The sequence below is a fragment of the Hyla sarda genome, chromosome 6 (genome assembly GCF_029499605.1).
Source record: "Hyla sarda isolate aHylSar1 chromosome 6, aHylSar1.hap1, whole genome shotgun sequence".
NCBI lineage: Eukaryota > Metazoa > Chordata > Amphibia > Anura > Hylidae > Hyla > Hyla sarda.
The window spans coordinates 224,597,137-224,623,986 of NC_079194.1; the positions used below are offsets into that span (position 1 = coordinate 224,597,137).

The 26,850-nt window shown below is 42.3% G+C and overlaps 1 protein-coding gene across 3 annotated transcripts in view; it reads right to left on the minus strand.

Moving 5' to 3' along the window:
- Positions 1-346: 346 nt before the first annotated feature.
- DEPDC7 (DEP domain containing 7) overlaps positions 347-26,850 on the minus strand; it is a 67,766-nt gene continuing 41,262 nt past the window's right edge. For all 3 annotated transcript variants that reach the window (XM_056528422.1, XM_056528421.1, XM_056528420.1), the window contains exons 2-9: positions 20,831-21,242; positions 16,202-16,329; positions 11,625-11,811; positions 11,322-11,539; positions 8,560-8,702; positions 7,087-7,212; positions 6,475-6,553; positions 347-666 (exon numbers count right to left, since the gene is read on the minus strand). In XM_056528422.1, the coding sequence (XP_056384397.1) occupies positions 452-666; positions 6,475-6,553; positions 7,087-7,212; positions 8,560-8,702; positions 11,322-11,539; positions 11,625-11,811; positions 16,202-16,329; positions 20,831-21,009 (1,275 nt within the window). In that variant the 5' untranslated portion in view covers positions 21,010-21,242 and the 3' untranslated portion in view covers positions 347-451. The remainder of the gene's footprint in view (positions 667-6,474; positions 6,554-7,086; positions 7,213-8,559; positions 8,703-11,321; positions 11,540-11,624; positions 11,812-16,201; positions 16,330-20,830; positions 21,243-26,850) is intronic.

Genomic DNA, 26,850 nt, shown 5'->3' on the forward strand with positions numbered 1-26,850 from the left:
ATGATCTGCAGTGGTGTCGGGGGGGGGGGGTTAAATAGCAGATAACATACCGGAATATCGGTATAAGTTTTCGGCTATCGGCCCTAAACTCCACAGATTATCTGTATCGGCCCTAAAAAAAAAAATAGATATCGGTCGATCCCTAATATTGACCATACGATTTAGATGTTTATCTGCTAATAAGCAGTGGTTTCTATAATGAATGCCCAATGCTTATCACAAACGTCATAATTAAAACATGGAGCTATGAGATTTGTAAACCTCATATCCCCAGACAAGGCATAAGTGTGGTTCTTCAAATATTCCACTTAAGCCAAATCACAGCACCCCAAGACATATGAAAAGTAGACCTTTTTATTAACATTGAAAATAAACTGTTAGAAACATATACAATATTAACACTTTACATTTACACCATATTAGTTATTTACAACATTGGCTTGCCTTTTTTTCACATATACACAGTGCTCACTTTGTCACCAAAAAACTGGATGAAAATATCCGGGTGACTTTTATAGAACTGTCCCAGCAGTCGTTTCTTCTCTTTGGGGGAAAGCTTAGAGTTCTCATAGATAGTTTTAAGTAATGTCCACAGTTCTGTCCGGGTCGTCTTCTGGGCTGTTTTGTCAAACTCGCTTTTATCAACTCTTTGGCAGAAAGTGTAACCTGAGAGTAAAAGGAGGAGAATAAAGTAAACAAGATGCAGAAATCCCCCCTTTACAGCCGTCTGGAATAACCTCATTTTATTCTAGCAGAGTATGTGCAGTGTTCAGGTACTCATCTACATGCTGGAGTATATAAATGGTAGAGAGTCTAGATTGTCTCCTGGTATCTGGTACTGTTATCGCAACTTCCCAGCATTCCATGCAGCTATGTTGTAAGTCACATGGTATTCAGGGGAGCAAGGTTATGGGTGGGTGGAAAGCATTCCTTCAGTAAATCCCTTCCATCCTACTATCCGCCCACCCATATGCACTACAGCATTTCAGGTGAGAGTTTCATGCATGAAAAAAAAATGGGTCAGCGGCACTCTGAGGTTAAAAAAAAATAAATGAATATTACACAGTAATATAGCTTGGCATTATGGACCCAAAGGCTGAAAAACTAAATCATGGAATAAACCAGAAAATTTCACCCAAGAACTTTCTCCAATGCACATTGAAGTGGTCCTACTCCACACAAGTCATAAGAGAGTAGCTCCACAAAGGCTCTTCTGCTTCCACTGGATTCTGCGAGTTCACAGCTGTAGCCAGTGTAATGTGATCTACAAACTACAACATTACCATCTTCTGCCCTGTGATGTGAAAATTGTAATGCCATGCTAACCATCAGTAACCAGCATCTTCCTACACATTTACCAGTGGGAGCCAAGATTCTTATCAGTATTAATCTTATCTTGACTGTTTCCTTAAGCAACATAGTGCTTCAGGAAAGAAAGTGCTTCAAGTGTTCTTAAAAACACTACATTACTTCTAAGAAAGCTACTAAGGGGATAACACTTCTCATACACTGAAGCCAAAACCCATGTAAATGTATCACCCTGTGCTGTAAGGAGATTTTTCTAATAAAGTTATTCCTTTTATCAAGTTCCCACCCATGTCTGGTCCAAGTCACAACACACCAGCACATTAGCACCCACATACTAATAATCAGAGTAATGAAGAGTAGTCTTTGAACCCCAGGTCAAAGGAGGATACTCCGGGTCAAAATACTAAAGGTTGCTATACGCATACTACCCCTCCCAGCTGGCCCTGCAGTACTACTCACATCCATCCTGTGGATACCACACATGTACAGAGGGTAGTTTTAGTTTTTTGTGCATTTAACATTTGTTTCCTGTAGCTCCCCCAGAGGTAAAATGATGCATTGCAAAATTCTCATTTTAAAAATGAACACTGGTAGATGTGTGAAAGTAATCATGGAAACTGTACAACTAAATGAAATCTGCTCTTCCTTATGTCAGACAAAAGGATAGAAGTTAAGTGTTCCTATGGTCATACTTTTATAAGTAGTGTTAGCAGTTGCCGATGGCACTCGCTACACCTGGACTCCATTGTTTCAAGTCTAGGTGCAGTGAAGTTAGTGGTAAATCGCTCAAAGTGCTACATGTACGTGGTGGTATTTCACCAACAGAAATAGGAGGGGCCTAGCCATAGAGGGAAGGGCCACCACTAGTTTATGAAATATACATATACGCCAACACAAAGAAAACTAGTAGTGAATATATGTTTTATTTAACAAATATGAAAATGACAAACATTTAAAATATAGAAAAATAAAAACAAGGCACTACAAGAACAACTACAGTTGAGTGGAGGAAGTACAGCAGGCACGAATACACGGAATACAGGGAAAAATGTCATAAATCGCAAAAAGCGTAGGAGACCAGAATATATGCAATAAATTACCTGATAAAAAGTATACAAAGAGCATTCACAAGATTAATAAAGTGACACAAGTAGAGAAAAACCATAACATCCCGCCATGCATTGCCTACCTACCAACTCCAACCCCAACGTACGTTGCGCTTGTGCTTCGTCAGGGGGAGTCAAACCCCCCCTGACGTAGCACAAGCGAAACGTATGTTGGAGTTGGTATGCAATTCATGGCGGGATGTTATGGTTTTTCTCTACTTGTGTCACTTTATTAATCTTGTGAATGCTCTTTGTATACTTTTTATCAGGTAATTTATTGCATATATTCTGGTCTCATACGCTTATTGGGGGGCATTTACTAAGGGGTTTAGTCATTTTTTTCTGACTATTTTTGGCGCAAAATTGTCGCAATTGCGCGACTTTCCCTAGCAAGAGCTAGAAAGTAAAAAAAAAAAATTTCCCGCTTAATTTACGCAAGTTTTCAGTTTTTACTTGTAGTGGTGAGGAATTTATTAACTGAGACAGTCGCAGTTGCGCAATAAACTGTCGCAACGGCCATAAAAATTGACTAAATTTACTCCAGCTCCAACATGGAGCAGGAAAAGCTGCTGCCGCCCGGGCTCCGACATACTTTCTCCCCGCTACCCTCACTGCACTACCGGGACACTGCAGTGATTTATATCCCCCCCTCTCACCTGCCAGCACCACACAACTCCCATCTGTCTGCTGTTGCAAGACTACAAGTCCCAGCATGGCCTTACAGTGAGGACACGCTGGGAGTTGTAGTCTTGTAGCAGCGGGAGCTGAGCGGCGCGGGTGGGAGACAAGGGGGGGGGGGGGGTAGCGGGGAGGCCGTATGAGGAGCCCGGGCGGGAGACAAGGGGGGTAGCGGGGAGACCGTATGAGGAGCCCGGGCGGCTGCACTGTAATGTCAGCCCGGGCTCCTGCCCTGAGAGCCATAGGCTTTGGCTGTCAGGGCATGCTGGGTGTTGTAGTTTTGCAACAGCTGGAGGCACCCTTGTTGGGAAACACTGGCCTAAAACAGTGTTTCCCAACCAGGGTGCCTCCAGATGTTGCAAGACTACAACTCCCAGCATGCCTGGACAGCCATTGGCTGTCCAGGCATGCTGGGAGTTGTAGTTTTGCAACAGCTGGAGGGCCACAGTTTGCAGACCACTGGTTTGTGGTCTGTAAACTGTAGTCCTCCAGCTGTTGCAAAACTAAACAGCTGAAGGGGACCGGCGAAGAAGTTCACTTACCCTTCCGAGGCTCCAGCGACGATCGCTGTCGGAGATCGTCGCGCGGCAGTGTCGTGCAGCGCTGGATCCTACAGAAGCCGGTAAGTTGCGCAGGCTTCCCAACCAGGGTGCCTCCAGTTGTTGCAAGACTACAACTCCCAGCATGCCTGGACAGCAAAAGGCTGTCTAGGCATGCTGGGAGTTGTAGTCTTGCAACATCTGGAGGCACCCTGGTTGGGAAACACTGTTTTAGGCCAGTGTTTCCCAACCAGGGTGCCTCCAGTTGGGAAACACTGTGCCCGGCCTCCGCCCCACCTTACTGTAAGGGCATGCTGGGAGTTGTAGTCCTGCAGCTGGGGGTAGGGGACAAGCTTGTCACTTGCCCACACATCTCCTGCACCACACAACTACAACTCCCAGCATGTCCTTACTGTAAGGGCATGCTGGCAGTTGTAGTCGTGCGGGGCGGGAGATGTGTGAGCAGGTGATAATAAATGTACTAACCCATTTTTTTTGTTTTCTTCTCATTTCAGATCCGTGTATCCTGTGGACTCCTTCGGATTCGGTGGACTACTTCAATGACCAGTTTTTCTTTGTTTGATTTTAATAAAATGGTTAACGAGGGCTTGTGGGGGAGTGTTTTTTGTAATAAAAATTTTTTAAAACCTGTTGTGTTTTTTTCTTACTTTACTAGACAGGCTTAGTAGTGGAAGCTGTCTTATAGACAGAGTCCATTGCTAACCTGGGCTTAGCGCTAGCCACAAAAACAGCTAGCGCTAACCCCCTATTATTACCCCGGTACCCAACGCCACAGGGGTGCCGGGAAGAGCCGGTACCAACAGGCCTGGAGCGTCAAAAATGGCGCTCCTGGGCCTAAGCGGTAACAGGCTGGCGTTATTTAGGCTGGGGAGGGCCAGTAACAATGGTCCTCGCCCACCCTGGGAACGTCAGGCTGTTACTGTTTGGTTGGTATTTGGCTGAGAATGAAAATAGGGGGGACCCTATGCGTTTTTTTTTAAAATAAATAATTAAAAAACGCATAGGGTCCCCCTATTTTTATTCTCAACCAAATACCAACCAAACAGTAACAGCCTGACGTTCCCAGGGTGGGCGAGGACCATTGTTACTGGCCCTCCCCAACCTAAATAATGCCAGCCTGTTACCGCCTAGGCCCAGGAGCGCCATTTTTGACGCTCCGGGCCTGTTGGTACCGGCTCTTCCCGGCACCCCTGTGGTGTTGGGTACCGGGGTAATAATTGGGGGTTAGCGCTAGCTGTTTTTGTGGCTAACGCTAAGCCCGGCTTAGTAATGGACTCAGTCTATAAGACAGCTTCCACTACTTAGCCTGTCTAGTAAAGTAAAATAAAAATAAAACACAACAGGTTTAAAAAAAAAAATTTATTACAAAAAAACACTCCCCCACAAGCCCTCGTTAACCATTTTATTATCAAGCAAAGAAAAACGCTGGTCATCGAAGTAGTCCACCGAATCCGAAGGAGTCCACAGGATACACAGATCTGTAGAAGAAGTAACCAAAAAAAAAAAAAAAAAAAAAAGTGTAAGTACATTTAGGGAGAAAAAAACTGTTAAAAAAATGTAATAAACACACACACTAAACGCCGTTTACCACTTCTGAGCCATGACTACAATTTACAGTGATCCCTCAACTTACAATGGCCTCAACATACAATAGTTTCAACATACAATGGTCTTTTCTGGACCATCGTAAGTTGAAACCAGACTCAACATACAATGCTACAGACAGTCCAGATCTGTAAAACGTGTCAATGGCTGGAAGAACCAACCAATCAAAATGGGCATTCACTGGTAAAACCCCTGTATTACTGAAGTGTATGCACTGACTGGTGTCTGGTATTACATGTTCTGTACACTTTACCTGTATCAGGGTTAGCTGCTCTTTTGGACACCAGGTGAGGGCGACTCCATTACTTGTTTGGGACATTGCCTGTACTGTACAGGACCCCTGAAGACGCTCCTGTCTTCTACATAGACCAGTGTTTCCCAAGCAGGGTGGCCCCATCTTTTGCAAAACTACAACTCCCAGCATGCTCGGACAGCCTTTGGCTGTCCAGGCATGCTGGGAGTTATAGTTTTGCAACAGCTGGAGGCTCCCTGCTTGGGAAACACTGACAGACAGTAATTTACAGCTCCCAGCAGATCTTTATTACTTTTATATGTAAGGATTTGCTTTATCTATATCAGTTATCTACTTATTTTTCTTTGTCACTTTTTCCTATTTTGGATGACATTTTGGTGCCTTTAGAACCAATTACCACGTTTCCATAGAGTTATGGTCTCAACTTACAATGGTTTTCCTGGAACCAATTAATATTGTAACTTGAGGGACCACTGTAGTTATTGAATTATTTAGATGTGGTGAAAAAGCTAAAAAAAACTCAAACAAAAGATCCAGAAGGAAACCAGCAGCCAAACCTATTCGGACAGCAGGAAAAAGGAACAGACTATTTTTTCTACTACATGAAGTAAATTTCCCACTTTTGCCTATGTGTGCCAAATTTATTAATGCCGTGCAACAATTTAGTAAATTTGTCGCACATAGTCAAAAATGAAGTAGAAAAAAACAGGGTAAAAACCAGACTACATAGTAAAATATTAGTAAATGCCCCTCATTGTGATTTAGGATGACATTTTTCCCCTGTATTCGTGCCTGCTGTACTTCCTCCACTCACCTGTAGTTCTTGTAGTGCCTTGTTTTTATTTTTCTATATTTTAAATGTTTGTCATTTTCATATTTGTTAACTAAAACATTTTTCACTACTAGTTCTCTTTGTGTTGGCATATATGTACATGGTGGTGTTGAGTGCATCAGTATATTTTACCTGTGTCTTTGTCGGGGTCTCTTCCTTGTTGTATGGCTACAAGTTTATCACTGACCATCTTATGCAAGGACCCAGGAATCTTTGGAAAAAGGTAAATAAAAATGGTTACAGTCATGCTATAGTAGAGCAATATACTAGAAAGAATACACATTTAAACGTTTACAGCTAACATACCAGAACAAAGGGCACACTGACAGTTTTCTATTGATCATGTAGGAATTCATTGATTCATAACTTGTGTAAACCATTTTATCCTCCCTAAGACTACTGTAGTACATATGGTTAAGTCTTGCATGCCTACTATGCATTAAAATAAAATAAAAAACAGGCTTCATACATGCCTCCATCATATTGCATCTGTGTTGCATGGACCCCAAATATAGTTGTGTGAACAAGGCTTACAGACTCCAATACAGCATGTTTCTAATCCTGATAACCCTTCAAGCTAATTTGCTCAGAACTGAGATCAAGCTTGTGCTTCCACCTCTACATCCTAAACTAATGACGAAGAAGCCTTTCCACATCAATGGAAGATTGCAAAATCATTTCTTATTCCACAACAAATTGATCTACATTTTGCTGATTAAACCCATGAAACATTTCTCTAAATACCTTAAACACATCCTTATGGTGGTCCAAGAGGAAGAGCACCAGGAGATCACACTTTCCTTTAGAGAGGTTTTTGTTATTTACGACAGCTTTAGAGAATTTCCTTTTAACAGTCATCCTGTTATCGCTCTAGAATTCAAAAACAAACAGTTACAAAAAGTCATGGCCCTCCAGCAGCACACTAAGCAGTTACATTTCTAACATATTTCAATGACCGAGCAAGTCTGCTATGTGACGCTTCAGATGGCCTGTCACTGCAATTTTTCACATTCCATAAATGCAGTTTAACGTTCATGCGGTGACTAATAAACCCTTCCCTAACAGGTGTTAAAGTCCTGGTCAGATCAGTCATATTTTAACGCTTGTTTTTCTTTAACATAACATGCTTTTAGAAAAGCAGCCATACTATACTCTTAAATAGGGCATAAACAGTGGGGCAGATTTACCAACTAAAATATGACACTTTTGCACCTCGTAGGACAGCTTTCAAAAAATGCCAAAATCACAGCAAGAGGTTGGTTGCCTTAACATAAGATAGGATATTCTTTTCACTACTTAGTCTGCAGAATTTTAGAAGAGTACCCCGAAAATTTATCAAAATACAGTACCCCAAATCACTATTTGTGGGACAGAAATTTAGTGCATTTTTGGCTCTCATTTACAGTTTACAATTTAGCTACCAGTTAATTTGCGCCAGTGACCTTCAAGGGCTGTTTAAAGGAAATCTGTCACCATTGTCACCTGCTCTAACCTGTCGGTACCAGCCTGGCTTGGGCGGAGCTTAGTGACATCACCGCTGCTGTTCTCTAGCAGTGGGACCCAGCAGAGAGGTGCAGCAGCGGTGAAGTCTAAGCTCCGCCCATGCCCCAAGCTGCTGCTGCTCTCTGCTTAGTCCCGCTGCTAGAGAACAGCAGCAATGACATCACTAAGCTCCACTCGTGCCCCAAGCCAGTGCCCAGAGCTGAAGCTAATGGAGATGATTACCGGAGATGCCCTGCATGGAATGGGACAAGGTAAGTACCGATGTCATCAGTGTCACCTGAACTACCCGTCGGTACTGACAGGTTAGTGCAGGTGACACTGGTGACAGATTTCCTTTAATGGATCAATGCAGTGTAACAGCACTGAATTGAGCTGTATGAGCAGTCAAATGATTGCTCATACATGTACCCCATCTTAAACCTACTGAAACTGACCTGAAATATCAAGATGCCATGTCAGTTTGCCTGCAATGAGTGGCAGTTTTAATGGCTATTAAAAAGGACAAAAAAAAACTAAAAATTTAAGTGAAAAGTTGAATTGGCTGCATCCTTATGGGGTTAAGGCCATGTGATACATTCATAGCAGTGCAGTTACAGCTAAAGGTGGGAGCATACTAGGTCACATTACAGCAAGTTCCTAAAAAAAATAAATAAAAAAAAAAAAAAAAATGGATTTACTCTATATAAGCAGCATTTCTCATCCTCCCAGGTTTACCTCTTCATGTAGTCTAAACTCTGAAGGTTCTGCAGCAACTGCCATGAAATAGAGAAGGCGACGGAATTCCTCACGGTTCTGGGAATCTAAGAGCTTCAAGCACAACTGGGTGGCTTCTAATGCCGCTTCATTCTTCCCATTCACTGTAAACAAACATGGGTTTGGTCATTCACAATATACAAGAGAAGTCCATCATCACTGGTGACTACCAAGCATATTGAAAATACAGAAACTTCCAACAGGCCTGATCATGTATAGCAGTTATCACAACAGACAAGACATTGGCAAAAACCTACAAATGTCAAGTCCATGATCACAAGTCTATACTTGCTATTCCATACAACTCAGGAGTCCAACTAGAGTCCTACTAATCCACTGAGGCTCAAACTACAGACTGGGGGTTGAATGTAAACAATGGGCAGCACAGTGGCTCAGCGGCAGGCTACTTTCCCCACTGCCACTGGGCTCCGCCACAAACGGCAGTACAGGGCCGCGGCTCTCCCGTGCAGGGGGCATGCCAGCCGCAGCATGACGTTGCCTCCTCCATACATCTCTATGGGAGAGGCGGGGAGGCAGCATTCATGCCTCCCCCATAGAACTGTATGGGGACGGGGAGTCACCGTCGACCTCTAGGTCGACGCTACGCGCCTTAGCGCTCACCATGAGTCCTTCAAGACCTTTTTTCCCCCTGCCTTTAACGGCCGTTCATGACACTGAGCCCAACGGGAGGCATAACGGGCACAGAGGATCCCATTCACGTTATTCTGCAGGAAGATAGAGGGAGAAAGAGGACATGTCAAGTAGAAAATTATTCTCCTGCTATCTTCTAATGGCAGTCACACTGCCGGGTACTAAACGGCAGTGTGAAAGGAGCCTTAGCATTGATAACTTGCAGCACCAGGTTTAAAGAAAACCAAGTTCTTCCTTATTCGTACAGGTTTTCTCCAAGTCCTCGTGTTTCCTTCCACACCCAAACACAGTGGACAGTTTCAGGTAAAGGTGATTAGCCCCAAATTTTAGTAAACAATACATATAATGCCCCCCAAATTTTTTTAATAAATATATATATATATATATATATATATATATATATATATATATATATATATATATATATATATATATATATACATATATATACATATACATACATACACATACACATACACATACACATACAAATCTTCAGCATCTAAATCTATGTTGCTCAAATGCTATAGGTGTTAAAGCAAAAACCAAAATTGCATATTAAACTGCAATGAATATACTTTTTGCTTATATATAAGCACCAAAGTTAACATGATTTAGTTCCAGAAAATCAATCAGTCACATTTCTGCCCTATGTGGATGTTCCAAGAATCTTATAGCCTTGAGTAAGATCTTAACAGCAAGGATAATCAACTTTAACATGTCGTATAGTTTTGGGAGATTTTTTTTTAACCTAGAGGCCCAAACAGGTTACCTATAGCTTCAACACAGGAGTAGTTTAAGTCGTCAGCAAAATCTCATGGCAAAGAACAAATCTTACATAACCCTTAGCGAGGTCATGGGTACACTTTATAAAGTGCAGGTAGTAGAGTAAAAACGGCACTACCAAAGTGCTTTATTCCCTGCTGTCGTGCAATTGCCCTGGTCTTCGCAGCCTATATAAACTGACTGGTGTTCTCTTATGTAAAGCCTTCACCTCTACAACACGTGAAGCATTTGTTCACTAATTGTTTGTGATTCACTTCAAATCACCGACTATATAAGTGTCTCGAAACTGTATTAACTGCATTGAAAGAAGCCGCACAGGTATGTAACAGTATCTGGAGATTACTTCATAAAAATTTTCCAGTCACTAGAAAATAAAATTTTATATGTTGGACACATTTCAAACATTTTTTTTGTCAGGGACAGAGTTCAGACCACCACTGATCTGAGCAAGCGGGGAGAAGCGCACAGCAGAGCATTTCACTCCTCGACTCACTACAATCTTAGTCTCCTTGTACAAGACGAGCGCCATTATGAAGTTAATATCATGCAGTAGGGGGAAGTAAGCGAACAGGGGAGTGAAGCAAATAAAGCAAGAGGTTACCCCCAACAAGGTTATGGAGTTTTGCATCATATCAATATCTGATGTAATATCCCCCTTACCAAACCTTTAAAGATAGTTAGGAACATCACCAGTAACCCAACTATATAAGCAAAACCAAAATAAATCTTTGGGTACAATATAGGCCCTCACCCAGTTCCTGGGGTCTGAGAGGGCCAAAAGGCCCATCTGTTGCACAAGCAGCATGATTGGTAGGAAGGGGGGGGGGGGGTGTCCTTGATAGACTTTGTATTGGGGTCCAGAGGCTCCTAGTTATGCTGGATTGCTTAATGCTACCAGAGGCATATCAACTCTACAACTCCAGCTGTCAGGACATGCTGTGAATTTTAATTAAGCAACAGGTAAAAGCTAGAGATGAGCGAACATACAGTAAATTTGATTCGTCACGAACTTCTCGGCTCGGCAGTTAATGACTTATCCTGCATAAATTAGTTCAGCTTTCAGGTACTCCGGTGGGCTGGAAAAGGTGGATACAGTCCTTGGAAAGAGTCTCATCAACTGCCGAGCCGAGAAGTTTGTGACGAATCGAATTTACTGTAAGTTCGCTCATCTCTAGTAAAAGCCAAAAGGTTTGTGAGCATCACTGTAGCACAAAACCCATATAACAATATTTTCTAGCAATGCATTGAAGCTGCAAAAAAATGTAAAATAAATAAAAAAGACTTACCCAAGAGCTCAGCAATACCGGTGTGAATGTCGAAGAAAGGGTTAGTAACCAAGGGAACTCTGTTCTGGCTGTAGTACTTGCTTAAGGTCTCAAACAAAAGTAGTTTCCAGGACCCATCTTTGTCTTGATGCTCAGGAAGATTCCTACTTAATTCCACCACTATATGGTCAGGGAGAAACTCCAAGCAATCCACCGCAGCAGAAACCCATTCATCTGCCCTAGAAGAAAAGGCAAAGAATAAGAACATTAAGCAAAAAGTATCCGCAGGGATTTACAACAAAATAAAAAGGACATTTCACTTACTGAGAGTTACTAAATGCCTTGAGAATCTCCCTGTCCAGGTACTGGCTGGTCATGATCAGCTCCTCACTCTTTGATGACTGTGGCTTATGTCCTGCAGGGGTATTTTCCAAAAGAGAATCCAACACCGGCAGTTCTACCAGCTGAAGAAGACGACGAATTGTCTGCTCCTGCCAGACTTCACTAAGAACTAAAGGAGAAGAATCAGAGGGTCAAAACATTAAAGGGGTATTCCAGGAAAAAAAAATTTTTATATCTCTCTCTATCTCTCAACTGGTTCCAAAAAGTTAAACAGATTTGTAAATTACTTCTATTAAAAAAATCTTAATCTTTTCAGTACTTATGAGCTTCTGAAGTTAAGGTTGTTCTTTTCTGTCTAAGTGCTCTCTGATGACACGTGTCTCGGGAACCGCCCAGTTTAGAAGCAAATTCCCATAGCAAACCTCTTCTAAACTGGGCGGTTCCCGAGACACGTGTCATCAGAGAGCACTTAGACAGAAAAGAACAAGCTCAACTTCAGAAGCTCATAAGTACTGAAAGGATTAAGATTTTTTTTATAGAAGTAATTTACAAATCTGTTTAACTTTCTGGAGCCAGTTGATATATGAAAAAAATTTTTTTCCTGGATACCCACTTTAAGCACAATCCACACTACGGCATGGCTTACAATGGAACCCATTTGAAGTTTACGCAATTCCGGCAACCTCTTCATGAAGGTCTAGGCCAAGGTACTAAGCAAAGTCAACCACCTGTATATATTCATGATACTTCTATATAAAACAGATAAATATCTTTGCTGAATAGGATAGAGAAGTCTGGTCATACACCATCTACTTGTGTCAAAGTTGCTGGATATAATAGGACACAAGGTATCTCAATGGGGTACAGAAGATTTTGACAAGATCAAGTGAGCTATAGGCTTTGTCCGCTTCCAGTAAAGATCAAATTAGACTAAATATAACTGCACGGCATTTGTATGTTTTTTCCTGTGAATGTGGGGTTCCTCGGGGTATGCTGGTCTTCCCCAACACACAAACACAGGGCCCAATTTTATGGCAAAGCAATCTACAAGCGTCTGAGACAGGGAAAATAGACTGAGCTGCTACATGAGTACAGCAAAACTGAGTATTCCGATTTTTCCAGAACTTCATAACCGTTCTGTACTTTAATGGAACATTTGGGAACACTCAAACACCATTGATATTCCAAATCAAAATGGAAAAGGACAAAACCAGACGAACAAAACAGGACATTTTTAGCAAAGAATGACAGAAAAATATAAATAAATAAATAATAATGAAGAGCGAGTGTCCATCTACAGCCAATGTGCAGACTACAATTAACACCATTGTTACAGAGATTTCCTTTTGAAAACTGGAATGCCAACAGCAGTCTGTCCGTAAATAAAATGAGATGGGATTATATATAAGAAACCCATTCATCCGCCATTGAGGTTGTCATTCTACTTTGTAATGAATGTGACAATGTGAACAATGCTTTAAACTGTGTGCCTCTCAATAGAAGTGTTTGTCACCAGCCTGGCAACAGATTTGCCTTAGGGGCAAATATTTAAGGATCCGTAAATACTTTATTAAATGGGTATAGTATTAACTCACAACATTCTGATTAGAGATGAGCGAACTTACAGTAAATTCGATTCGTCACAAACTTCTCGGCTCAGCAGTTGATGACTTATCCTGCGTAAATTAGTTCAGCTTTCAGGTGCTCCGGTGGGCTGGAAAAGGTGGATACATTCCTAGAAAAGAGTCGCCTAGGACTGTATCCACCTTTTCCAGCCCACCGGAGCACCGGAAAGCTGAACTAATTTATGCAGGAAAGTCATCAACTGCCATGCCGAGAAGTTCGTGACGAATCGAATTTACTGTAAGTTCGCTCATCTCTAATTCTGATCATGAAGCCTATAAACACTGATCTAGTAGAGCAGTGGTCTTCAACCTGCGGACCTCCAGATGTTGCAAAACTACAACTCCCAGCATGCCCGGACAGCCGTTGGCTGTCCGGGCATGCTGGGAGTTGTAGTTTTGCAACATCTGGAGGTCCGCAAGTTGAAGACCACTGTAGTAGAGTATACACAGGCTGTCTTAACCAATTGATAGGCTACACTGGGCCAAAGTGAATGGAGCCCAGTTGTAATACCACACACATACCCTGAAAAAAATAAAAATAATAATTAAAATAGTGCTCTGATTGGTTGCTATGGGTAACTGCGCCACTCTTCCTCTATACATGTTTTAATAAATCTCCCTCTATGAGTTGTCTGAAATTGTGCTCAATCTTTTTGAGAGAGACACAGCTCAGTTTTATAAGATTGTCAATCTACTGCATTGCAAAAGCCTGGTTCCCAGTTGAAGGGGATTTTGTTTACAGATCGTCTAAGGCATTACAGTACAGCCCAATTCACTTCAATGGAGTTGAGCTGTGATACAACACACAGCCTGTTGACAAGTGTGGAGCTGTTTTAAGAATACAGTGGTCCCTCAAGTTACAATATTAATTGGTTCTGGGAAGACCATTGTATGTTGAAACCATCGTATGTTGAGACCAGAACTCTATGGAAACTGGTAATTGGTTCTAAAGCCACCAAAATGTCATCCAAAAATGAAAAAGTGAGGATTAAAGAAAAATAAGTAGATAACTAATACAGATAAAGCAAATCCTTACATATAAAAGTAAGAAAGATCTGCTGGGAGCTGTAAATCACTGTCTATGTCAGTGTTTCCCAAGCAGGGAGCCTCCAGCTGTTGCAAAACTACAACTCCCAGCATGCCCGGACAGCCTTTGGCTGTCCGGGCATGCTGGGAGTTGTAGTTTTGCAACAGCTGGGGCACCCTGCTAGGGAAACACTGGTCTATGTAGAGGACAGGAGCTTCTTCGGGGTCCTGTACAGTACACAGTGTCCTAAAAAAGTAATGGAGTCGTCCTCACCTGGTGTCCAAAGGAGCAGGTAACCCTGGTACAGGTAAAGAGTACAGAATGTGTAATACCTCCCTGTACTGTAGGAGGCGCTACCAGACACCAGTCAGTGCATACGCTTCAGTAATACAGGGGTTTTACCAGTGAATGCCCATTTTGATTGGTCAGTTTTCCAGCCATTGACAGGTATCACAGATCTGGACTGTCTGTACGTTGTATGTTGAGTCTGGTTTCAACTTACGATGATCCAGAAGAGACCATTGTATGTTGAAACTATTGTATGTTGAGGCCATTGTAAGTTGAGGGATCACTGTACAGCAGTCATGCTTATGTAATCCACAGAAAACTGAATGAATGGAAAGCCAGAACTACTGAGACACTGTGGGAAACAGTTACCTGGCTGTCTGGGTTACAGACCTCGTTTTCAATACCATAAGTTAACATGCGGACAGGGTCCCAGTAATATAAATGCTACAGGAATAACCTAGCATGTCTATATCTTACACAGGCAGCACCAGATCATATTTGTGAGAAGAGGACAGAGAGCTGGATAGATATATCTCAAATCTGTGCGGAGTATTGTTGTATTGTTTATCAAGAAACCATCTGTATATCATAAGTGTTCTACTTTGGGACCATAAGGGCACCTTATTCGGGACTTGTGGTGTCCCGGTACTGTATTTCATACCGTACCTTGTGGTGGTGTCCCCAAAGTCAGAGTCCCTAGGAACAGTGGGGGTCCTCTTTAGTTAACCCCTCAGTTAGCTAAAATTCGTGTAAATAAGTGTAAATATGTATATTTAAGATGCCTACCTTGTTAGCGTCGCAAGACCTGCGGGTCATGTGACTTGGTTCACAGAATGGTTTGGTTGAAGGACCTGTGTCAGGTGTTCACCCACAATGCAATGTAACGGTGAGTGACAGCTGTATGGACCAATCCAAAACCACTCAGCCCCTGCCCATATAAGGGAGCTGCAGCCATTAATCACTCTCTTGGGTTGCAGACTCTGGATGAGGTAGGACCTCCGCAACTTCCAAAGACAATTACTAGGCCTAAGCCTTGCGGCCTCAGCCTACGCTAAAGACTGAGTTCTTCTCATTCCCCGCTATCTCCGCAAGATCACTGGACCTAAACCTACCCCTAAATCCAGCGGATCCATGCTATAAAAATCCTCCTAAACTAAAGAGAACTTACAAAGGTCCCAACCACCTGTCAATCGCTGCTTCAGCTGTATATAGACTGTTATCTGGACTGTTACTGCTGCATGTTACAGAAAGTCTTCAGTAAAGTTTCTACAAGTTTTCAGCTAAGCACTGGTTGTGGACAATCCGTTATTCTACACTCACCTATCGCTCTTGGGAAGGGTGGCGATAGGCCCAGCATTACCTCAGTTTTAACCCTCACCCTGGCGTCACGAGTGACAAGGGTTAAATTAACCCCTCATATACTACAGCAACACACCAACTACCCTACACCCCCCGAGGCATACCACATTAAGTGTGCTACTTTGGGACCATAAGGGCACCTTGGCAGGTGTACAAGCCAGCATACCACCTACATCTCTCCACACAAATAAGATTAGGCATGTTCAGCGATATATAGAATTGACAATTAATATTCTGCAAAATGAAAGCATGTTGCTTACCTTTAGGAGGTAGGTCTATTGGGAGATTCATCTGTGCTGGGTCAGCAGGAGTTAAACTGAGGTTATCCCAAAGATCTTCCAGGTTCTGTGACTGGAGGTGAGAGGACTGGAAGGCGGTCTGTTCATGCCTGCCAAAAATACAGTACAGGTTACTGTGCAAACAACGCCACAAGGTCACACTATGCTTACAAAGTACAGGATGGAGGCAGTCTACTGTAAAGACTACAACGCTGTATGACTATGCTGGGAATCCAGAGAAAGGGGCAAAATGCTTTCTATTTTGGAAATTATGGGAAAGTAGAACAGAATACACACAGTTGTGTTCACAACAGAGCACCCCAAAGCTTAGATCAATGCCTTTCATTACAGAAGGGTCTGATTCTTGTTTTGATGATCTTTGGACCCAATGCTCACCAATAAAATGATTACGGCATAAGTTTTTAACCCAATCTCAAAAGCATGGGACCAACTAGGGTTGTGCCATCACCATTTAAGGGCCCCTTAGCGACACATGGTATGGCTTACTGACCTCTATGGACATGATTGGTCCTTGGTTGCAACACTAACTACAGGGTCTTAACTTGACAGAGGATGCAACAGGATGACAAAATAGCCGTCAATGAAGCTTCGTGGATTTGGCTTATATTTTCAGTAAGCTCACATCTTCAGATTCATAAAATGCCACAGGGCTATACATAGTTTATCACTCAAGTTGGTTCCTGCACCAGTGGTTCTTAAAACTTCAATTCCCAATCTCCTATCTATGTTTTTGGAGCATTTGGTAGAAGAGTATCTGAAAATACAGGTCCTCTGGAGTGATAAATCATGCCATATGAATGGGTGAGAATTCTCACAGCCATTGTTGAAAATTCCCAGAAGAAAGAAAACTTTCAGCTCAGCAAAAATAATGGGGGTTGGGGTGGACAGATTCCACACGAGTGCCTTAGGTTGTAGAAGGAGCTGTTAAAACCTGTATGAACTTGATGCCCATTTACTCTCATGTGTGGTGTCCAGTATATCACATAACTATAGAGGAACTGGTGACCAGTCAACCAAGCCGGTTACAGAGAGACAGCTATGCCAACTACAACAGTCATCATCACCCATCTTGCTCTATAATGCAAACTTTCCATAGACTAAACATTGATCCATTTAGTTCATGCATAACTTTAAGAAAATAAATTTGACATGATGTAGATACAAGTCAACAGTTTTGATCGGTCAGGGTCTTATAGGGTCTATTCACACTGTGCAGATTTGATGCGCAGGATTTCAAGCTGTGTTCAGTCAGTTTACATTGAAATCTGCAGCAGAAAACCCTGCGCATCAAATCTACACAGAATACTGTACGTGTGAATAGACCAATAGCTAGAACAAGCAAGAATAGTGCGCTATGCAATACAAGTCTATGGGATTGTCTTGGTCATTCATCCCCCCAAGTAGTTTTTTTTAACAATCTCAGTACAACTTTCATAAACCTACCCAAAACCTAACTGCAACATACAATCATACTGTTAGGCTGCAAAGAGGATAGTGTTCGGCACTGGGTATTGCAGGCTGAGTGCATATAATAAGGAATCCTGTACTGTTACTGTGTGTGGTGCTCAGCTCTTAGCTAGAGATACTATGGATAGAAATGATAGCACGGCACTCACCCTTTTCCAGTTTTATTTTCGAACACGGTGCGGTACATACAAAGATCACGCCAGTACAGTGGGAGCAGGGAGAGACAGGCAAGTGGGCTCAGCGGAGCCCGTGCAGCAACGTTTCACGGTAAAAACCGCTTGGTCACGCCTAGGCGTGACCAAGCGGTTTTTACCGTGAAACGTTGCTGCATGGGCTCCGCTGAGCCCACTTGCCTGTCTCCCCCCACTCCCACTGTACTGGCGTGATCTTTGTATGTACCGCACCGTGATCGAAAATAAAACTGGAAAAGGGTGAGTGCCGTGCCATCATTTCTATACACCATTTTCCAGTTTTATTTTCGATCACGGTGCGGTACATACAAAGATCACGCCAGTACAGTGGGAGCAGGGAGAGACAGGAAAGTGGGCTCAGCGGAGCCCGTTTTACCGCGAAACGTTGCTGCACGGGCTATCATTTCTATACATAGTATACAATCATACTGGGTTTAAATCCCCTCAGTTTCAACAGGTTAGCACTCCAAAATACATTGGTCTTCTAGAACAGCAAATCCACATCTCAACAAGCCTTCTGGGGTGATCTGGTCAGCCCGTTCTACCTGCCTACCATTAATGCTAAATTTACATGAACGTTCTTGTTTATTGCCCCCCCCAGTAACAACTTTGTCATCACAAAAAAAAAACTGATCTGTTGACAATAGTCTAGTTCTACAAGAGGTCACCAAGATAGAGACTACCTAGAATTAACAAGTTTGCAGCTAAACAAACCTCAGGGCTTCAGAAAAGAACCAGTAATACTGCCCAAACTGGATAACACACAATGCTTGAGCTAGACCAGCACAGCCGCCACCAACTAGACACATTGGTTATCAAAAAACAAGTTAAAAAAAGCAAAAACATGACCGACCTGCAGAGTAAAGGTAAACAGCCTCAGAACATTTCATTTCCCAAAAATGAAAACGATTTTTTTTTTTTTTTAAGTGGTTTTTCTTTATGCTGCTATGTATCAAATTTTTCAGGAAAAAAAATATAAAAAAGTCATTTTGCACTCCCAAGATGCAGTTTTTGTGGCTTAATTTTTTTCCCCCCATAAATTAGGTTTTCGTCTTGCCATTTTCTTCAGTGTTTTTATCATGAAAAGTCACTCAAAGATTTCTACTCAAGTTGGAAAATTTAAAAAATTTATAAATGCCTGACACCACACGCCAATGCCGAACCCACATGGTGTTCATGGCTTTATTGCTCCTATGGGAGAGAAAACGGCAAGATCTCTTTATTTAACTTTTTTCTTAAACATTTCGAGAGTCTCAACATACAACAATTTTAGAAAACTGCCAGTGAGCCCAAAAACACACAAAATGTTTTTGGTTTTTTTAAAACACACCAAAGGGATAGACACAAATTAGGGTTTTAAATTTCATAAATCCCTGTTGGCTTTTGGTCAACATCTAGCAGCAGCGTTTTTTCACCCAAAAAAATGCAGTGCATTTGTGGCTCCATTCAAACAGGGGGGCATTAGGGGAAGGGGGAAGAAAAATAAATAAATAAATAAATAAAAAAAGTTACGCTTTTCCATAAACCGCGCCATTCTTGTTCACTGTTTGTAGCTCAGTTCCATATAAGTGACTGGAGCAGAGTTCTCACTTATAACCAGAAAATCTGTGGCATTTTTTATTTTTATTTTTTGGAAAAAAGAGGCTATGTTTTTTTTAACCCTGGATACTCCAGTAGGCAAACCCCCCACAGATCAGACAGTTCTATCTACAGCAGTGTTTACAAACCAGGGTGCCTCCAGGTGTAGCAAAACTACAACTCCCAGCATGCCTGGACAGCCAAAGGCTGTCCAGGCATGCTGGGAGTTGTAGTTTTGCTACACCTGGAGACACCCTGGTTGGTAAACACTGATCTACAGAATATGCAAGAAGTTAGTATGGGAAATCCCTTTTCAACTGCTATCCTAGGTAACTGTGGTGGCTAAAGCTCAGAATTTGTCATGCGCCAGCATTTTATTACTGCATTACATTTATGGTCGAGATTTGCATTTCTTTCTTACGATAGATCTCGTTCATCAATCCCTGTTAATTTCCAAGAATTTAACTTAATTTAAGAATTTAATTTTCTGTGAGAAATAATTCATTTTCTTGAAAAATTCCAGAGGTGCCAACATTTACGGCCGTGACTAACTGCAATAGCAGACAAGCCATTAACAGGTGAGGCGCCGTTTCTGAAAGTACAGGTTTCACCCTTTAAATCTGGGCTTCAAAAACATACAGTATATCCTCAGGGCAACAATCTCCTGGCACCTCCACCAATGAGCACTCATGTCGGCCCTGCAGCCTCTCCACAGTGTGTACCTGTGCTTTGTACCTGCAGACACTGTACTAATAGTAAAGGTGTATGTTACTGGTCTCCAACCTGTGGGCCTCATCTGTTAAAGGAGTACTCCGGTGGAATTTGTTTTTTCACCCCCCTATCAACTGGTGCCAGTAAGTTAAACAGATTTGTAAATTACTTCTGTTAAAAAAAAAAATCGTAATCCTTCCAGTACTTATTAGCTGCTGAATACTAAAGCAAATAATTTTCTTTTTGGAACACAGAGCTCTCTGCTGACACCTCTGTCCGTTTTAAGAACTGTCCAGAGTAGGAGAAAATCCCCATAGAAAATATATGCTGCTCTGGACAGTTCCTAAAACTGACAGAGGTGTCAGCAGAGAGCACTGTGCTCATGATGTCAGCAGAGAGCTCTGTGTTCCAAAAAGAAAAGAATTTCCTCTGTAGTATTCAGCAGCTAATAAGTACTGGAAGGATTAAGAATTTTTAATAGAAATAATTACAAACCTGTTCAACTTTCTGGCACCAGTTGATTTAAAAAAAAATATATATATACGTTTTCCAGCAGAGTACCCCTTTAAGCTACATTTTCTAGCATGCAGCGCACTTTTCAGCCATCACTGAGAGACATATACGAGAACAGATAACTACTTACCTTCCTGTATATCTCTGTGGAGTACAGTGCCCATTGCCCTTTTCGTTCCCTCCTGCGGGGTGACTGGGCACATTGAGGAATCTGTACAGGCTGCAGCTGCTGTCTTCAAACACCGAGCGCTTCTTCTCCCTCCCAAACACACAAGTACTCAGCACAGACTCAAACACTTTACAGTCCATAAGAGCCTGGCACACACGCACCACTTTGGAGCGCGAGATCTCTGCATCCCCAAAATACTTATGCTGCACCAGATGGGCAAATATAACGTCCACAGCATCTGAGCCAATGAAACAATCCGGATGAGACTTCAGGTGATGCCTCCTCTTCTTCACGTCTACCTGTGTATGGAGAGAGTGGATGATGCTGCTCCAGATGTATGTGGCTCTAAAGGGCTTGTTGTTCAAGTTTGGACCTGGGGCATGAGAAAAATACAAATTAAAGCCACTGAATGTGATAGAAGGGAGACTGAAGGTGGTTATAATGTTATGGCAATATATGAAAAAACTACAACTCCATTTACAACATCCAAGCAATTCATTCATGTAAGCAACTAGTCTACGCAGTTGTCTGTACAATCAGTGAGTGGTGGAAATACCTGTGTTATGTGCTGCTCAGGACTACATCCTTACTATAACAATACTACATCAGAGCTGGGCGGTATGACCAAAAATGTGTATCACGGTATTTTTGCAAGTTATGGCGGTTCCACTGTAATTTCACCACCCCCCCAATCATGTGACCCATGGGCGCTGCTTCTGCCCCCCCAAAAATAATTAGCTGCTGCGCTGTACTGTACAGTCTACTATAATCCTGTGTCCGGGCTGCAAAAAGAAAATAAATAAAACTTTCACTCACCTTCCTACTTGGGGGGGGGGGGGGGGAGAAGCAGAACAGCACCCACGAGTCACATATGGGGACAGCGCGCTGCGGCTGATAATTCATTCGAGTGGGAGGGACCTAACCGGTATTGTTGTATGGGAAAAATTCCTATTGTGCAGAAAATAATAATTTGGTATTCGGTATGAACCGGTATACTGCCCAGCACGAATACATCACACCTATGGAGAAAAATAATTTGGGCATAACAGCTCCGTAACTCTGAACATGCCCAGAAGTTAGAGATTACCAGCTTTACTTCTGCCCTCTTAAAAAGGCACATCTATATATTACCAGACGACATTTTTACTAGTAGAAATCACAGTCTAGTTCCCTATTCTGCAGAACAGAAGTTCATTCACAGACCGCAGTAAATCTCAGACAGATTACATGGTATTATACTGTGATATATACTGACTGTCCAGAACATGTAGAAGTGCTGGGACCACCACAAGATCTACTGCAGAAAGCAGGGGGAGAGAGGTTGTGTAAAATTAGAAAGACCTGCTGGATTCTACAAACAGCGCCATTCATGGTCTGTATGTGGTATTGTAGCTCAGCTGCATTACAGTACAAGGGATTGGTCGTTCTGCTCAGTACTCGGGTATACAAGCAGGGATAACATGTAAACATTCACTGTCCCTGTAGAGCCAAGTGGTTCATTACTTCTCTAATAAATGCCTTTGGGTGTTCCTGTGTTTATTAGTGGAGAATACACAGCGGATCGTGCGTGAGGCGACAGTTTACTAAACTAGCAGTCTACAATATTTCGGCACACCACGAAAAGTATTTTTATATGGTGGTGATTCAGCTACATTTTATAGCCCATATTCTGGTCACAGGGCATGTGGTTTTGTGGAACAGGACTTCGATCACCCTATAGGTATGAAAATGTTGCTGTATTAAAACGGTTAAGAACCGGGCAAAGAGGTTTCCCAAATTTATGGCTGGCAGGGGTGTTAGACCTTTGGGACTCCCAATGATCCTGTGAAAGAATGTTCTGAAGCCCCCCTCACTGTTCTCCCCTGGGCAGCAAAGCTTTGCCGGGAACTGCAAACGACCATATTCTATTGGAGACTAGAGATTGGACTCTACCACTTACAAAATGATGGCAAATCCTAATAAGATGAGAATACCCCTTTAACAGGTCCTGCACTCCTAACATGTTTTACTAAATGCAGTAATGAGAAAAAAAACGGCGTCCTGCACTCACCGTATAGACTCTGGATCTTCAGCTCCCATCCCGGGCTGCTTGTCCGGCATAGGAGACGAAGTGGCGTGGGGCGCTCGGAGGCAAATTCCAGCGGTTTCACGCATACGAATGCGCTTCTTTTGTATGCGTGAAACCGCCAGCAGTCGCAGCTGAAGATCCAGAGTCTATACGGTGAGTGCAGGACGCCGTTTTTTTCTCATTACTGCATTGCATTCACTACGTTTTCATTGTCCTAGCACCACCGTTTTGTGACCATTTCTGGCTGGTTTCCCGCACAACTATATGGTCCATCTCGTGGAGCTGCATAATAAGGTACTGGTGCCACTAGTTTTTTGCGTGTCTGTTGTATTTTATATGTTTTACTAAATCTCTATATTCTTCATGACAAACCTATATTCCCTTTTAGGTCTGTTGCACTATTCCTCTTAGTCTTCCAAGTGACATTCATACTGGCCGACATTTATCATTGTCTTTAGACTGTCTACACAAAAAAAATAAAAATAAATAAAGGGCACAAAAAAGGCGCAAGCAGAATTTGCGCCTTTTGGTTTACACATTTCTGCTTATTTTGAGTTGCAATCCACTGATTTTGGCAATACACATGATATGGAAGGGTTTTATGAACTGCGCTTTTTGGTGAACAAGGCACAAAAAAAGGGCGGAAAGCCACTGAAAAGTATCCAGTAGAGATAAGCAAACTTACAGTAAATTCGATTCGTCACGAACTTCTCGGCTCGGCAGTTGATGACTTTTCCTGCATAAATTAGTTCAGCTTTCAGGTGCTCCGGTGCGCTGGAAAAGGTGGATACATTCCTAGGAGACTCTTTCCTAGGACTGTATCCACCTTTACCAACCCACCGGAGCACCTGAAGGCTGAACTAATTTATGCAGGATAAGTCATCAACTGTCGAGCCGAGAAGTTCGTGACGAATCGAATTTACTGCAAGTTCGCTCATCTCTAGTATCCAGCACTACACCAGCCCAGTACCAATTAAACTGTTAATTAAACAGACCTGTGCTGCGAGCGGACAGATCCTTTCTGAGAATATGGGTATAATGTTACTATTTTACAGGCATGTGTATCTGAACATTGTATGCAGGTTTACATATGCTGTCTTTGCATTCTATGCAAATTTTATAGCCACTGTATGTGAGAAGGTTGCAAGAGACAACAATGCACGTTGCATGTGTGTGAAGTGTGGAAGAGGATTCCTCCTGCCCAAACCAGAGACTCTTCCCCAAATACGTCACATATATAGAGTATAAATGCATGGTATTCTACAGGGGTTCAAGCATCTCCTACATGAAGCCTATCCTGTCGGACCCATGTTTCTACCCGTTGAGATAAATCTGAAGAACTTTAAGATCGTGTGCATAGACAATATTGTCTTAGATGGTGTCAACCGATCAAAGTCAAAAGGTCATTGACCAGCCAACATACAAAAGTCGGGATGCAGCAGAAAGAACATCCTGACGCCATTTAGGCCAAGGCTACAGAGTTATACGAGGTCAGCGAGTCCTGATAAAAATCTATTGTGTCGCAACTTCAAGTTACGGAGGGGGGGGAGAGAATAAAAGAGTTGCAAGTAGCCTTATGATCATTGCAAAAGGTTAACTGTCTTGGAAACTTTGCAGTAGTCACTTGTGACTTACCATAGGGGGAACAAAAACACACAATTGTAGTTTGACTGACTGCAAAGCCCTTGCCTTAAAGGGGTACTCCGCTGCTCAGCGCTTGGAACAAACTGTTTTGAACACTGGATCCTTGCGCCAGGAGCTTGTGACGTCATAGCCCCGCCCCCTCAATGCAAGTCTATGGGAGGGGGCGTGACCCGTCACGCCCCCTCCCATAGACTTGCATTGAGGGGGTGGGGCGTGACGTCACAAGCTCCTGGCGCAAGGCTTCAGCGTTCAAAACAGTTTGTCCCAAGCGCTGAGCAGCGGAGTACCCCTTTAAGTGGGTTGCCCAGGCTTAGAACATGGCTGCTTTCCTCACACCTATCCATAGGTTGTGCTGGTATTGCAGATCACCATGACGCACTTCAATGCAGCTGCAAATCCCGACAATGCAAAGACGTGTGGCAGTTTCTGGAGGAAGGCAGCCATTTTTTTTCTTATCCTGTACAACTCCAAAACAGGCCACAGTATAATAATCCCAGTCCACAATAAAACCTCTGGCTGCTGCTGTATGGGATCCTAGACTGCCATGTCCTAAGGTAGGAAGAAGCTTGCTTTATCAGAAAGCTGCCATCATGGCACCGATAGCAACAGGGACCAAGCAAAGCAGAAGTCCATTGTGAAGAATGAATCCTTCACCTTCTGGTTTTTGGAAACGTTTCTTGATGGGGTGCGTGTCCCTTTAAGAATGCCACCTTTTATACCACATTGCACAGATCACAACACGGAGCTGGATGCCTGACCAGCTAAGAACAGTAAATAGCAGGTAAATCATAATAAAGGTGACAGACTGTAGAACATTGGACTGACACCGAAAGCAAGGTCACATTCAGATAATGCAATAAATACTTTAGGTTCCCATGTCCTTTTATCTATCTACAGTCACCAATAAAACTAAGTACATTCCTCAGATTGCTACAGTATTGTATAGTATCTTATCAGAATACTGCATGACAATTCAACGCTAGAACCAATGATCAAGCAAAAGGTTAATTCCCAAGTCTCTAAAAAGTCTGCCTGCTGAAGACCACCATGAATTTATATATATATTTAGGCCTTTTAGAAGTCACAAGGTAACGGCACCAATTTACTTCAGCATTGTGCTCTAGGCTTAAAAGGGGCACTCTGCTGCCCCAGCGTTCGGAACATTTTGTTCCGAACGCTTGGAGTGGGGTGTGGGGGGGGGCTGGGGGGGGTTTGTGAAGTAAACTGGTGCCAGAAAGTTAAACAGATTTGGAAATTTCTTCTATTAAAAAAAATCTTAATCCTTCCAGTACTTATTAGCTACTGAATACTACAGAGGAAATTGTTTTCTTTTTGGAACAGAGCTCTCTGCTGACACCACGACCACAGTGCTCTCTGCTGACACCACGACCACAGTGCTCTCTGCTGACACCACGACCACAGTGCTCTCTGCTGACACCACTCCATTTTAAGAACTGTCCAGAGTAGGAGAAAATCCCCATAGCAAACATATGCTGCTCTGGACAGTTCCTAAAATGGACAAAGATGTCAGCAGAGAGCACTGTGCTTGTGATGTCAGCAGAGAGCACTGTGCTTGTGATGTAAGTAGAGAGCACTGTGTCCCAAAGAGAAAAGAATTTCCTCTGTAGTATTCAGCAGCTAATAAGTACTGGAAGGATTAAGATTTTTTAATAGAAGTAATTTACAAATCTGTTTAACTTTCTGCCACCAGTTGATTTAAAAGAAAAAAGGTTTTCACCGGAGTACCCCTTTAAGGCTCAAGAAATTAACTAGAACAAAGTGAGCACAAGCCAGAATATCCGGTCATCTGGCACCCACTTTATAGAAGGCATTTGGTGCTTTGTTGCTGCTTGCAGCCGGTCATGCCATGGTAAAGCTTTGCACCTACTGTCCTAGGAGTGTCTTTGAGAGCCCACAAAACTTTCAGTGCCATGTCAGAAATATTATAGAAGATTAATGACATTAAAATATCACTTGGTCTATCTAGTCTGCCATTATGTTTTCCTTTATATAGGTTTTCTATTTTCATATAAAAATAGAAAACAAAAAAAAAAAAAAAAAAAAAACAGAGTGTGTGTGTATATATATATATATATATATATATATATATATATATATATATATATATATATATATATATATATATATATATATATATATATAAATTAGTATATGCGTTAGGTTTTCGCTTTTTATGAGCATTCCATGGCCCACAAAACACATCTATCCTAAAATGTAGGTCTATACCATGCATGTTTAAAAGAGGTAC